The sequence below is a fragment of the Andrena cerasifolii genome, chromosome 15 (genome assembly GCF_050908995.1).
Source record: "Andrena cerasifolii isolate SP2316 chromosome 15, iyAndCera1_principal, whole genome shotgun sequence".
Taxonomy (NCBI): domain Eukaryota; kingdom Metazoa; phylum Arthropoda; class Insecta; order Hymenoptera; family Andrenidae; genus Andrena; species Andrena cerasifolii.
Window position 1 is genome coordinate 8,798,127 of NC_135132.1, and position 14,816 is coordinate 8,812,942.

The 14,816-nt window shown below is 50.6% G+C and overlaps 1 protein-coding gene across 9 annotated transcripts in view; it reads left to right on the forward strand.

Annotated features, from left to right (window-relative positions):
- Positions 1-14,816, forward strand: part of LOC143377101 (uncharacterized) — an 87,222-nt gene that overhangs the window by 67,301 nt on the left and 5,105 nt on the right. For 6 of the 9 annotated variants that reach the window (XM_076828023.1, XM_076828022.1, XM_076828024.1 and 3 more), the window contains 2 exons: positions 580-10,059; positions 12,245-12,765. In XM_076828023.1, the coding sequence (XP_076684138.1) occupies positions 580-10,059; positions 12,245-12,765 (10,001 nt within the window). The remainder of the gene's footprint in view (positions 1-579; positions 10,060-12,244; positions 12,766-14,816) is intronic. The other 3 variants (XM_076828028.1, XM_076828025.1, XM_076828026.1) reach the window with 3 other exon arrangements.

Genomic DNA, 14,816 nt, shown 5'->3' on the forward strand with positions numbered 1-14,816 from the left:
CAAAAAAAAAATCGATTTCTTCGACCCGCTACACCAGGCTCCCCCCTTAAGGGAAATAGGGAAGATGCAGTAATAGAGACTTCGTAGGGGAGAGATTAGGCAGATGGGTTCTTGGGGCGTAAGAGTGCATTTTAGGAGAGGATCTGAAAATCCGGAGCTGCTTTTATCAGGGTGATTGATGGCAGAGATGGGAAAAAATTATTTAACAATTTTTTTTCATTATATACATTAATCCATTACAGACACGAAGACATAAACCTTGAAGATGCATCTCCCTCCCAGAATATTACCCCAAACCCAGTTACCTATTCTAATTAAATCCTACTCAAAATCAGTGACGAATTATTATAAAATTAATAGCCCTTACAAATGTAAATAAACCCAGCCTTTGTCACCTGCTTTCTTTTCAAACCAGTCCCCAAGATCCCCCCCAAAATCAAAGCCTCCCAGCTTCACCTGGAACTGAATTCTGGAACCCGATTCCGGAAAAGTTGAGCAAGAACCGTGCCCCAGCTTTTGCAGAATGGCAGCTGCGTCATTGCCCACAGTTCCTCGAAGGCTTTTTACCTATCTGTTCAGGTGCAAACCAGATCCCGGCCGCGAATGGTCGGCGACATCTCGACAGCGTCGCGCATGTCCCGGAACAAGGCGGCGCTGAGGAACAAGCTGCTGAAGAACGCGAAGTCCATCCAGCGGCACCGCTGCAGGATCGACAACATATCGGCGGTGATCGAGAGCGTGGTGAGCAGCTGCATCGCGGAGGAGAAGCCGCTCAGCGAGAAGAGCGGCGAGGACGGTAGGCGGGACGTTGAGAAGGATGCCAAAGAGAGGACAGCGGAGGGAGCGAAGGTGGCGAGCGAGGTGGAGGAGAGGAGCGGTAGAGTGAAGCTGACGAGGGGGCCCAGGGTGCTGGGCAAGAAGAGGAACGTGAAGACGAAGGAGGCTGCGATCAGAGCCATGGACCATGCGAGGAGAGCTGGTTGGAAGGCCAGAGCCAAGTCGGTGCCGAAGAATTCGTCAGAGGTGAGGCCGGAGGGCGCTGAAGGGGTTACCCCAAAGAGCCTGAAGGTTAAAACCACCGAAAGGGAGGCAGACTCGGCGAAGGCAGGGCCCAGCCCCCCGGAGTCCAAGTCCCCGAGTCCCTCGGGGAAGAACAAGTTCGCCCAGAGCACCCCGAAGAGGAAGCGACCGGTGGACCCAGTGGCCTCTCTGAACGCCTCCATCAAGGCCAAGTCGCAGCTGAGGACGCAGGATGGGAAGTTCGCTAGGAACCCTAACAAGGATTCGCCTCAGAAGTCCCCGGAGGTCAGGCCCACGTCTGCCAGGCAGCTGGCGAAGGGGAAGGGCGAAGGTAGTCCAGAGTGGTCCATCACTAGGTCCAAGCTGAGGGCAGTCTCCAGGGGTAAAACCGGCGAGCAGCCCAAGAGGACCAGCAGGCTGTCTTCGGACAGCGACAAGATGCCCACGCTGGAGCCGGCTGTGTCTTCTAACAGCGAAGAGTTCGCCGAGGCCTCGGCGAACGACCTGCCGATCCTGTCGCCAGCCACTCCGTCCTCCAGCTCTGAGAAGCTGCGAGGGAAGAACGTGGTCCCTAGGAGCCTGGAGGATAAGGAGAGCCCGAAGAAGAGCGAGGAGACCGAGGGAGCCGAAGGAGACCTCCAGGAGGAGGAGAAGAAGCAGGGTAAGACTAGAAGAGGGAAGAGCGAAGCTAAGAATCCGGAGAGCACTGTTCCCAAACGCGAGACGTCCAAGGAGAGGCCGAAGGACGCGGCGAAGGAGAAGCTGAAGAGCAAGAACGCGCGCGCGAGGATGCTGAACGCGAAGAAGAAGATGCAGAGCGCGTGGAACGTCCTCGGGGACGCTTACTGGAAGGAGGACGTCAGGCAGAAGAAGCGCGAGCCGGTGAAGACGTTGCCGAAGACCAGGAGCAAGTCCAAGATGAAGCTGGAGAGTATGCTGGACTCCGACGGGCAAATCAACATGCAGAACGTCCCGTTCGAGGTGAAGAAGCTGATAGGGCCCGACAACAAGGAGGAGCTGCTGACCCAGGTGGTGCTGACCGCTGGGGCCGCTACGTCGAAGCGTTGCCTCAGGCAAGCCGTGCCAAAAGTGAACAGTGAGTATGGTAGGAGAAGGGTCAGGAGGGACCTGGTGAAGCTAGGGCCTGATTCAGAATCGCTTTCAGACGTGTCCGGGAAGAAGGAAGACAGGCGCAGGAGAAAATCATTGAGGAATACGGAGAAGAAGCTGGAGAAGGACAAAGCTGCCTCCAAGGATGAGAAATTGGTAAGCGAGGAGGGAGTGAAGGTTCGAGGGAGGAGGAGCAACAGTCTGCCCGGGGAAACGAAGTCAGTGGCTGGCGCGAGCCAGGCGACGCTGTCTGAGGGCCACAGCAAGACCGAAATCGGCTCCGCGGCTCAGAGTACTGATAGCGAAGCGACAGGCAGTAAAAGGCAGACTAGAGGCTCGGCGTTGAGCAACGAGGTGGACGCGCAGAGCAAGGAAACCTCTGAACTCAACGACATGTCGCTGAAGAAGAACACTTCCCTAGGGAAGAGACGGGGTCGGATTAAATCCAGCAACGAGCTTCCTGAGAAAAGCAACACTGAAGTCTCTCCAGCGAAGAACAACGAGGAAGCTGATAAAAGTGGCCCGGCTGATAAAGCCAGTTCGGTGGAGGAGAAGGAAGAAAGGTCCTTGCTGGAAGACAATAACGGCGTGGTTAAGGAACAGGAAGAAGCCAAGGTCGAGCAGCCGCAAGGTAATGAAACGGAGAATGTGAAGCTGAGCTTGAATCATCTGCAGCTGGAGACGAGTAGTTCCATAGACAGCGGTAAGGAGAATTCACTGGAGACCGTGGTCGGTCCTCAGAAGCTGAGGGTCGGCAGACCTAGGAAGTCCTGGGGCTCTCGGCGGGAGAGAACTTCAAAGCGGTCCTTGAATAACGTGATTGGCATCCTGACAGAGGGTATGAATATCCCTGTGGAGTCGCAGCAGAGCGTGGTGCTGACTGTTCAGACGGCCCTGGACAGTGTGAATCCCGAAGCAGCTCTTCAGAACAGCTCCCAGCAGTCTGGCGAAGCCGGTTCCAGGCCCCTAAGCTTGGACAGGGCTGACAAGTCCTCTGAAACGGCCAGCAGCGCTGACGATTTGGCTGAAGGGGCGCGCCCCTGCGTTCAGAATCCTGAGGAGTCGAGGCAGACTCCGGAAGCTTCTGCGAAGGACCTGGGAGACTCTTTGGCCATGAGTCAGCAGGTTGATTCGCCTTCTAGCGACGTCAAGGAACAGTCGCCGGCTAATGATATTATTTTAGACTTGTCGAGGAGGAAGCAGAAAGGAAAAGGCTCGTTTTTGGAGAAAATCGTTTCCAAGATCGCCAAGCAGAAGGACGCGCTGCTGGAAGGTGAAGTTGGCTCCCTGCTGGACACCGCTGCTGACGAGCTGACCAGCATCTTGGACGAAGTCGGGCCTGGGCTGTCGGAAGCTGCGGAGAACTCGGCGGAGAACGGGGGCAGCAGAGCTAAGACTGAGAAGGTTCAAGGTGGCGGCCAGGAAGCGGAAGGGAAATCGAGGATTCTTGAGGACTCTCCGTCAACTAGCGACACTTCTGAGCAAAGCGTAGAAGCTAAAGACATTAAGGTTAATGATATTCAGGCAGCTGAGAGTGGAGGAAAGGAGAATGGATTGAAAGAAGAAGAAATAACCGGCGACAGCACCGAGCAAGAGGAGGCTAAAATTGAGTCGACTTGCCTTGCTGGCGAGGAGGTGATTGATCAACACCCTGAAGACTTTGAAGCCCACAAGGAAGCAGGTTCCGATGACCTCGAGCTTGAAGACCAGGCCCCTATGGAAACCGACCCCGCTCCGAATGGAATTCTGTTGCCGATTAATCAAAGCGTTTCAGAGTCAACGCTGAAGAGCCCAGCGAAGCAGGAAGCAGTGGAGGACTCGAAGTTCAGGAGGAAGTCGAAGAAACGGTCGCTGGAAGGGAATTCGCCGAAGAAGAGCAAGAGGAAGTCCATTGAGCCAGCGGAGGATTCTGAGGAGAGCCTGATCCCCGAAGAGTTGCATTTAGCTGACATTATGAAGCTGATCGAGAAATCAAAGCAAGTGCCTTCTACCAAAGAAAACATTGAAGACGGTTCTTCCATGACTACCGTTCAGCCGGTTCAACCTGGCAAGAAGAAGACGACCGATAATCCCAAAGCGAAGGAGTCGTCGAGCAGCAAAGTAACTGATAACGTACAAACGACTGAGGACTCCACCGACGGCGTGGGGATCAAGATGGACGCTGCAGAGGGTGTAGAAGGAATTGGGGAAGACAAATTAAGGAAGACTAGCGACGAGGTTCAGCGAAACAATGAAGAAAAGAACTCTTCTCCGCTGCGAGCGAGAGGGAAAAGAAAGTCTTCTGTTGAACCAGTGGAACAGCAGCCACAGATAGAGTCCCTAGTCAGGAGGTCCTCGAAAAGGAGATCGCTTCCGGAGGAGAGGGTGGCGCAGGCTTCCGAGGAAGAGACTGACTCCCCTCTGAAGGAAACAACCCCTGAGACATCCAGAAGAAGATCTTCAAGGACGCGAACCATGGCGCAATCAAAAAACGAGGAGAGGACTCAGAAAGATGCCGAGAGTGACCTTGTTCTTAATTTTAATAACTCTATTACAATAGAAGATTCTGAATTACAGTTAAAATCTTCAGAGAAGGATGAACCCTCGGAGCACGATGCTTCCCCGGTGCAAACGACGATACTGCCTACCACAGAAGCAACGAACGCGGTTCAAGAAACTTCCCCTTCGATTAGCGTAGAGAGGCAAGGAGCAGATAAAGAAGGGGTCGCTGAGGATGTTGCAGAACGGGCCTTGAAAGAGTCCCAGAAGGTAACGGACCCCCCGAAAGTCCCCAAGAAGCGCGGGCGCAAGAAGAAGTCTCCAACCGAGCAGGCACAGGTCACCAGTGACCTTCCTAAAGAGAATTCTGAGTCTAAGATGGAGGCGCAGTCTGTGAAGACTGCTTCAGTCACCCTGGACGAGACCCCCAGCAGAAGGTCCCTGCGAGGAGGTCGAGCCAACGAAGACGCTGAAGAACCCAGCAAGGATCTTAACAACGTAGTCAACTCACAGATCCCATCGCCAAGCCTGGAGCACTTCAAGATCCCCGAGGTGACAGAGGTGCTGCAGCACACGAAGAAGAGGACGTCTAAGAGGAAATCTACCACCGAGGATCATTCGGACGCCCAAAGCAACCTTCCTACAGATTCCGAAGCGAATAACGCTGAGTCTCCAGAGGTGAGGAGCCTCGGTGAAAGGGAGGAGCAGGCAGAAAGCAGGGACCAGAAGGACTCCTCTGAGAGTCGGAAACGTTCCTCGCGAAGCTCCAACAGGGACAGGCTTGACCTGGAGAGGTCGAGCTCCTCAGGGTCCATCGACCTGGCGAGCAGAACGAGGTCGTTGAAGAGGAAGCAGCTCTCCTCGGAGGACCTTGCAGACCAGGAGGGTCTGAATCGCAGAGCGGAGAGCGTGGACAGTCTGTCCGAGACCTCGTGCGTCAGCGAGTCCAGCTACTTCAGGAAGAAGAGGTTCTCGAAGAAGAAGAAGGGGTACCAGGAGCCTTCGGAGGACGTGCAGACGGATACTTCTGTTACAGACTCGGAGTCACTCGATGCTGAGAGGAACGGCGACAGAAGGCAGAGCCTGAAGAGGAGGGCGAAGAAGAACATTTCCCTCTGCGAGGACCAGTTCTACCTGGTCGACGGGTTCGACATTCCTATGGACATCGAGGAGTGCCTGCGGCAGGAGGACGCCTCTAAGGACCTAGACCAGGAAGCGGAGCCGAAGGCGACAACCGCGGAGGAAAAAGTGGCCGATGAGTCTGCGAAGGACACTTCGAACACCGAAAATGTAGAGAAGCCTGCGGAGAAGCCTGCGGAGGAGCCTGCGGAGAAGGAGGACGCGGAGGAGTCTGCAAAGTCCCTAGGAGAAGATGAGGAAGAGGCTAAAGATGCGGAAGTAGAGAAAGGAGAAGGAGGAGAGGAGAAAGTGGACGCGGAGGCTCCTTCGCAGGCACCGGAAGACTTCCAAGCACCCAAGAAGCGAGCAGCAGGGAACTACGTGGTGGTTCACAAGAAGACCGGCGAGATTCTGATCGTCGAGAAGAGGAAGAAGCTGACGAAGGAGGCCGCCAGGTTCTTCTGCGACGTCTGCGCGACCAGCTTCACCAGGAAGAGCTCCCTGAAGAAGCACAACCTGTCTCAGTCGCACCTGCTGCAGCTGGCCAAGTCGAAGAAGGACAAAGTGCCCAATGAGAGCACGGAGGAAGCCAGCGACGCTAGCTGGAAGAACGAGACGTCCAGCCAGCAGGAATCCTTCAGCGAGGAGAACAAGAGCGTCGTCGACGATTCAGTGAACGTTGCTGAGGAGTCGAAGGAGGATCAGAAGGACTTCGAGTCCAGCTCGAATGATTTGGAAGCCGCGGAGAGCGACTCCAGCCGCAGGACTTCGGTGGAACAGGAGGCCTTGATTCCTCCTGAGGCTACCCAGCAGCATATGCTGGAAGATCAGCTGTTGGACGAGGAGATTTGCAAGATCACAGAAAACATGAGCCACGACGAGTATGTCCTTACTGAGCACACTAGTCCTATTCCAGAGTCCACCTCCACGCCTATAAAACTGGAGATCAAGAAGGCAGAGGAGGTCCCCAAGAAGAAGAAGCACGAGAAGAAGAAGGAGAAAGCGAAGAAGAAGAGCCTGGCTGAGGAGCACCTCACTTTGGACACTCCCGAGCCAGAACCTCCTCTGGAACCGACACCTGGAACCCTGCTAGCCGTTCTTGGCTCCAACATTTCCATCAAAATCTCTAAATCTTCACACTTGAACACGTCAGAACCTCCTGTAACCCAGACAGATATTTCAGAGCGTATCAAAACTGCTGCAGACTCTTCAGAACCAAGGAGTGACATTGCTGTCTTGAAAGAAGACAGCTTCCAGGGACTGCATTCAGACAACACTGATGCCTCGAAGCTGGGGAACAGTCAGGACCTGGACTCGGATGTAGAACGCCTAAGAAGAACTGCGGAGCAAGTGAAAGAGCACAGCATGGAAGTGGAAGAAAATATTGGTAAGAACGCTGAAGAGGTCTCAGAAGCTATTTCGAATGATAAAGTTGGCTCGAAGGAAAGCCAGCCGCACGAACGTCTGAGTCTGAAGCTAACCATCAGCAAGCGCAGTTTGGAATGCTCCGCAGAAGCCGACACCGTGGTCAACAGGAGCCCCAGCTTCGACCGTTCAGCGGGAACCGAGGATGTTGTGATTCTGGACCATTACACTAATCAGCGCAGCGTGGAAATGGAGTCCATTGAAGACACGAATCGTTTGAAGCTGAAAGTCGACCGAGTTGGTGCAGACTTGGAATCAGATTTGTCCAACAGCTTGAAGGGAAGTAGAAGCCTGGACGCTGTTGAGGATGTAAATGTTTCCAAGAGGGTCTTAGAGGTAGCGCATATTGTAGAGAATCTTGAAGATGTTAAGATAGACCAGGTGTTGTCGTCTTCTCTGGTTACTGAGAATAAGATAGGGGAAACTGCGACCGAGCAAAGAGAAGCTGCAAAGGCGACCAGGCACGGTAAGTCGAAGAAAAGCAAGGCTAAGAAGCACGTGGAGGAAGAAGAGAATCTTTCAGCTGAGACCCTAACCACTAGGAGGACATCTAAACTCAAAGGTAATAGGCAGTCTCTCGACGAAGCTGTGAGACTTGCAGACAGTCTGGGGTCAGCTGAGTGCTACGAAAGCCTCGAGGGTAGAGTTATCAGTAAAACTAGTAACGAGACCGAGTTTTTGGAACGGAATTCCGACGAAGTTAATAATGTAGTTAGCCTTGCAGAGAACGAAGCGGAGTACAAGTCTGACGTGCCGGAGGAGAAACTTTATCCTGACCTAGAAACCGAAGAGGAAGCTTCATTGAAGGAGGCAGCGGAGGAAAAAGAGGGTAACATTGATTCCGAGGTGAAAATCGGATCTCTTCATCCCGCGGAAGAGGATGAAGACTCCTCTTCGTCGAGCCTCGCCGACAAGCCGTTGTCGCAGATTTTATTGAGAGCAGATGAGAAATTGGAAGCAGAGAGGAAGCAAGAAAAGGAACGAGCTTCAACGTTGGACTCGGTACCGGTCCCCGAGGAAAGGAAGACTGAAGAGAAGCTAGGAGCTGAAGATGCGAGCTCCAGTGGCAAGTTCGAAGCTGAGGAACCTTCTACAGTGGACGATCACCAGTTTGATAATAAAGAATTGATGAACCGTGAGCGAGTGGAGCCTCCACTGGCGTCCGAGGAAGAATGTGAACCTGAAACCCCGAGGTCCGCAGAGGATTCTGAGAAGGAGGCGAAGGTTTCCTCGGAATCCGAGAACAGCGAGGCGATTGCACAGGTGAAGAGTGTTCCAGGAGCTAAGATAGCCAGCGGCGACCGAAAGTCGAGCGCCAAGAGGGTGTCCAAGTCGCACAGGTACTCCGGTAAGGATAGCCATCGAAGGTCCAGGAGCAAGAAGGCTTCCCTGAAGGCTAAGATCGCTGAGCTGACCAGCGAGAGCGAGGACAGCGAGAACCAGGACAAGATAGAGTCGCGGAATAAGAACAAGATTGTGAAGAGCGTGTTCGGCCGAGTTTTCGGCGGCGAGAAGGTTGATAAAGTGAAGGAGGTGCTGAACGACTGGGTGTCCAAGTCGGAGGAGGACTCGGACACCTCGAGAACCGGCTTCGCGTCTTCCAGCCCCAATGAATCGGGAGCCAGAGAAGGGTTAGACATAAGAAGCGAGGAGAGGAATGCAAAGACACCATCCAGCCCGAAGAAACGCTCTGGGAAGAAGTCGAGGAAGAGCTCCTCCTCGGACAGAGCCAGGGAGAAGAACCCGGAAGCTGAAGAGGAGCATCGCCCTGGTAAGCACGCGAAGCCGAAGAACAGCTCCAGCAACCGCAAGAAGAACGACATAGAGGCAGCTGACTACTACTACTTAGTTCTACCGCCTACCAGCTGCAGGTCCAGCAAGAAGAGAGCCGAGGAGAGGATCTCCAGGGCCTTCAAGCTGTTCGACGACCTGTACGAGTCGAACAACGGCGAGAAGTCGTCCAAGCAGAAGGAAGTGAACTATGAGTTGAGGAACCAGAGCAAGCCCGACCTGACGATCAAGGATAGTGGCTACGGGTCCTTCAACTGCGACGAAACCCCCGCGAAGCTGGCTCCCTTGGAGGATTCCGCGGAGGAGGTCGAGCAAGTGGCGAAGAGAAGGAAATCCTCAGCTTCTAGGAGGAGCAAAAGTAAGAAGGGCATTTGCGCGTTCGACGACGAAGACTGGGGAGACGTAGCGGCGGGGAAAGGAGCCTCCGAGGACGAAGAGGACTCTTCCGTCAAGGGTCTTCCCGAGGAGGGTGCCAACAGGTTGTCCGTCGACCTGGAATCTTCGCGGAGCTGCTGCAGCCTGGCTCCCAGCAGTGTCAGGAACCGATCGCCCAGCATGGACAGGAACTCCCAGACCACTAGGGACTCCGAGGTGCACAACGAAGACAGGGACGAGGAGGAGATGGACCACAGAAGAATATCGCCTCTGTTCGCCTGCGGGACGCCTAGGAGCTCCGTCGACAGCAGCTCCAACAGCGAGAACGAGGAGGAGCAGGTGGCTGCCAACGAGGCGAGGAAGAGGAGCTCCAGCGAGTTCTCCGGCGAGAAGGTAGTGATCAGGTCACCGTCCTCGACGCACAAGACTGAGGTGGTCACCATCGCGCCCACTGACGCCATAGAGGACAACGCCCTGGATGTACCCCAGGAGATAGAGGCTGCTAAGCCCAGGCAGGGAAAGGTTTTGAATTTTGACGAGGAGCTGTTTGTCGAGTGCTGCTCCAGGTTGAAAGCCACCACCGAGAACGAACTCAGGGGCGCCAAGAAGATCAAGCTGGACCACAGCGAGGGCTACCATAGGAAGGACGAGCTGCAGCAAGGATTCAGGGGGCCCAGGGACCGCTGGAGAGACGTCGAGAGCCAGAATAGCCTGGGAAGCCTGCTGGAATCCGTCAATCAGGTGAGTATTTATTTGGAGCGCTCCGGTCTGCATGCTGTTGGATACTTGGAGGTTTGCGCGCGCCTTAGAAAATGCAACGGCTCGCGGTGGAGAATGTTTCATGGAGGCTTTAAAGCTTTGCATTGAAATCGTGTGGATGGGGTTTATTCTTGAGAAGTAAATCAGTAGAAAGTTACTGTAATCAATATGATGTAATATGAATTAATTTGAAGCTCTGAGGTAAGTTCAGAGAGCTTCAGCGTCTCAATGAATTGCCACGCTGTTGCATCTTTTATATTTAGTCGTAGAACTGCGCCTCGCATGCTGCCACTTTCTTCGCATCTGTGCTTTCGCTTTGTGACTTCTGACTCTGTGTTGTATGTTCTAGGTATAAAGAGAAAAGCTTTTAATTCCGCAGGATGCGTTTCCTTTTATACATGCTCATGGAACTTTCATCTGTGGGGGTGTCTCCTGACCGCACCAGAACAAAATTCATTCCAGAATAGAAACTGTTTAATTATTAACCGCCAACTTGTTACTAACTGATGCGTCCACTCAAGCTTGAAGATTGCGTATTTTTACATTGAATTAAGAAAATAAATATAAGTGTCATTAAGCTGTTATTCAGACACTCCGGATATAATTACAATAACCGAGTGGATTACACCCTTGCATGGAATTCCACGAAGGGAATACTCTATACATTATTGTGGTAATGTTTGCAGGACCTATGAGCCAGCTTTATACAGACAATGTCTCTCAGTATGCATGCAAAAGGTAGTTCTCTCATTCCTTCGACATTTCTTAGTGTGTACAGTAGTTGCGTTCGTCTGCCCCTTGAGCGACGCTTTAGTGTACGTTGCATAAAATTCCTCGACGACCGTCGCAAATAACCGGCGCTGGGCATTGCGAAACAATTCTAGCTACTTTACTGAATCTTATTTTCTAGTAAGACGCATCTCTATATCTCTCTCACCGATTACTATTATTTAGTGGTTTATTAACGGAATACTCTTTCCATCCATCGATTCATTTCAAGGGACTCGAGCTTCCCTTGCGCTCAGTAGAACCAAATGTTTAGCTTGGCGTTACTAACACTCCATCCAGTTAACCCTGCGGTCGTTAGAATAAAGGATTCATGACCTCTTCAAAATGTACAACTGAAAGTACTTGAACCCATTATAAGCAACAGTACTGCGTGTTACAAAGTGGTCCGTTTAAAAAGTCCACGTTAAAGTTGGCAGTGAGTTAAGGGGGTAGTTTAGTGTAACCGCCTGTTTTTCAACACTGTCTTTGGGAATTTATTTAACAAAAAATATAAGTTTATACTATCTGACCTTTTGCCTGCGTATTGAAGTGATACTCAGAATTTTTTTGAAATTTTTTTCCTTAAAAAAAATTCTTTTCCGATGGGCGTTGGTGGGGGAACTGTTCTAGTCATCCAAAATGAAAAAACTAAGGTTCATTTTCTTTATTATATTTGTCGCTATGGCTGGAACCTCGGACGAGTATCTACCTTGTGTAAAATTAATTCTACAGAATTCTAACATTTTTTTCAAAATGCTGTCAGTCCGCAAATTTCTATTGTTAGGGGTCCTCTGTGGTTCCAACCATAAGGACAAACATAATAAAGAAAATAAACCTTAGTTTTTCCATTTTGGATTGCTAGAACAGTTCCCACAGCAACGCCCATCGAAAAAGAATTTTTTTGAAGAAGTTTGCGTTGCCGACTATATTTATGTACATATGCGATAAAAAAGTTCAAAAAAATTCTGAGTATCGCTTCAAGCATACCACAATATGCAGGCAAAACCTCAGATAGTATAAACTCATAGTTTTCGTTAAATAAATTCCCGAAGATGGTGTTGAAAAACAGGCAGTGACACTAGACCACCCCCTTAATACACCAGCAACCTCATTCAGAATTTTGATCTCTTGATGTCTTTATAAAGATACTTAAATACCTAAGTATTCTCGTCTGCGAAATAATACTTTGCGCAGAGCATCAGACTACTCTACGAAAGTGTACCCTGCGACATTTACCTACCCTAAACACCTTCGCAAGATCAATCTCTGTACTCTCGCTTCGAGAACGGCCCACTTTGTACAGTTGCAGAGACCGGACTTGCTCCCAAACTGTTCAAACTTTCATTCAAAGCGACAGCAGCTTAAGGCAATTAATATTCACAAGTCTGACCAATTGCAGCTGCTGGGCGAGGAGATGTACAGCACCAAGGAAAGGGATTACCCGAAACGAGGCAGTCGGAACCTGAGGAGCGAGCACTCTAGCAGGTCGGCCAGCCCAGACATGTCCAGGGCCGACAACCTCGGCTACGAGGACAGCCTGGACGTCGCGTTCGAGCACAACAACAAGCTCAGGGACAAGATACAGCAACGTATGAGGGAGAGCGAGAGCCTGATAGCCAGCACTTTCGGGCAGAAGAGTAGCAACGAGATCGCTGAAGAGCACCCTCCTAAGAACGACGAGCAGGAGGTCCACAGGAACTCCTACGGTCATTCGCAAGACCAGGGACAATTGCCCGGGGCAAACCTGTCGAATGGAAGCTACAACAACGGCTTACACGTTAGAGATCTGCAGGAGCAGACCGCTGGAAAGATTAACGTAGACTCTTCCGGGTTTAAGAGCAAGATGAACTCCGCGCTGGGTGGTTTACTCGATAAAGCGTTGTCTAATCTGCTGCACAGCAATGGCAAGCACGATCACAAGTGAGTAATCTGCTAGGAGAGGGTGTACTTACTCGTTGCTATGAGTTTTCTCGAATCTCGAGAGTCTGAGAACCGCCGAAGTTCTCAGATTGAATCGCAGAAGCGCCGAGTAGCCGGGGAACGTTATGGAAGTTTCTGAAAAGAGTTAGGGGTGGTCCGGTCGATTAAGGGCCTTGCTGCACTCGGTGGAAGTTCCCAGGAATTTTAACTTGCTGGCTGCATCCCCATAGAATTCTCTACACGCGACTGTACGCTTGTTAAATCTTCGCCAGCTTTCCTGCTGCTAAACTCCCTCGGAGAAGCTTCGATGGAAGGTGGAAATGCACCGTTCGCTTTGCTTCTTCGGTATCCTCTGCATTCCTTTTCAATAAAAATTCAGAGATGTGGTACAGAAACCGCAATTTATCCAACAGATAGATCAAACCTTTTTCCCCGTTTCTACACCTGTTGATTGCGCCTTTATTCAGCTGCACCGCAATTCCTTGTTTTTGTTCGGTCGGTCAATAGCTCACGGCGCTGCGTCAATCTCCCATTGTGCAACTAAATCCCTATTTTGTTCGCCAGAGGGGCTTCTCCGCTTCTGTAAACATAAAGCCAAGTGGAACTTCAATTCCCAGCCCTTTTATTTCAAATCGTCGTCCCTTAACGCAATTAATCACTAGAAACTTTAAAATCGAAGTCCTATCTGAGCCTGCTGGTTCTTATTTTCATCCCCCTGAGTTTCTGGATCTCCGTGTGAATACTTCTGGAATGCCAGGTCTTTAAATACAGATTACAAGCTCCCAAATCCTTTCGCTGCACCCCAAGTTGTGGGATGTCTGATCTTCGCAGGCTGGAGGGTAGAGGCAGGAGATCTCTGTAAATAACAAGCAATGGTACCTACACTGGTCTCGTTGAATGGTTTCCTATTATTGGTGTTCTCTGTATTGATCTGAGACTGTCACTCCACCCACACAGGGTAGCTCTACACAACAGCTCTGGCGTTTGTTATTTGCCCAAACAGCAGTTCATAGCAGCCTGTAGCTGGGAGAACGTCCCCTCTCTCGTGTATTGCCAGTCTACCTGGCAATTTATGGACACTGAATGGATGAGCGTAGAATAAATATGGCCCAGATAGCTGTAAATGTATTACCGTGTAATAAACACATTGGATGCTTCTTATAAATAACTAGCAAAATACACCCGCGCTTCGCTTCAGGCCTGAGAGATAGTAAGGACTCCATGAATCACATTTCACCCATTTTCACCACCTCCTTAGGGGTTGGTTAGGGAACAATTTTGGAATTGGTTTTTAGGTATTTGTGTGAGGAACCTTTAGAAGTAAAAACCAAGTTGGTATCTAATAGGGGCTAAGAGATTTTGAGGGATCCGTCAAAATACATTTCATCCCTTTTCACCCCTTAGGGAAAAATTCTGGAATTGGTTTTTAGGCACTTGTGTGGGTAACCTTTCGAAGTAAAAACCAAGTTGGTATCTAGTAGGGGCTAAGAGATTTTGAGGAATCCGTCAAAATACATTTCATCCCTTTTCACCCCCTTAGGGAAAAATTCTGGAATTGGTTTTTAGGCACTTGTGTGGGTAACCTTTCGAAGTAAAAACCAAGTTGGTATCTAATCAGGTCTAAGAGATGCTGAGGAAACCGTGATCTTTATTAAGTTTATACTAAAGAAGGCAATATTTTTAAATTTCGGTTTTAAATTTTTAATTAAATTGACACTACAAAATGGGTTAAAAAAGGTGGGTATATTGTGTACCCTCTTGCTGGGTATATTTTTCTTTACCACCATCCCAAAGTTGCCACCTCCCGGAGAAAAGATAAAAATATTTTTAATGCAAATTCAATAAAATTGATTAGGTGATTATAAAAATTTCCCTAAAGTTTTCTTTTCTTTTTACGAAGCCCCTTCTTTGGGGGGTGCCAAGTCCCCTTGGCCCCCTCCGGGTGCGCCACTGGTTACTGAAAATAAATAGTCCAACTATCTTCTTTACCCAAACGAAGTTGATCTGACTCCATAGCATTCACTCACCCCGCGTCAATGACTACATTTCAC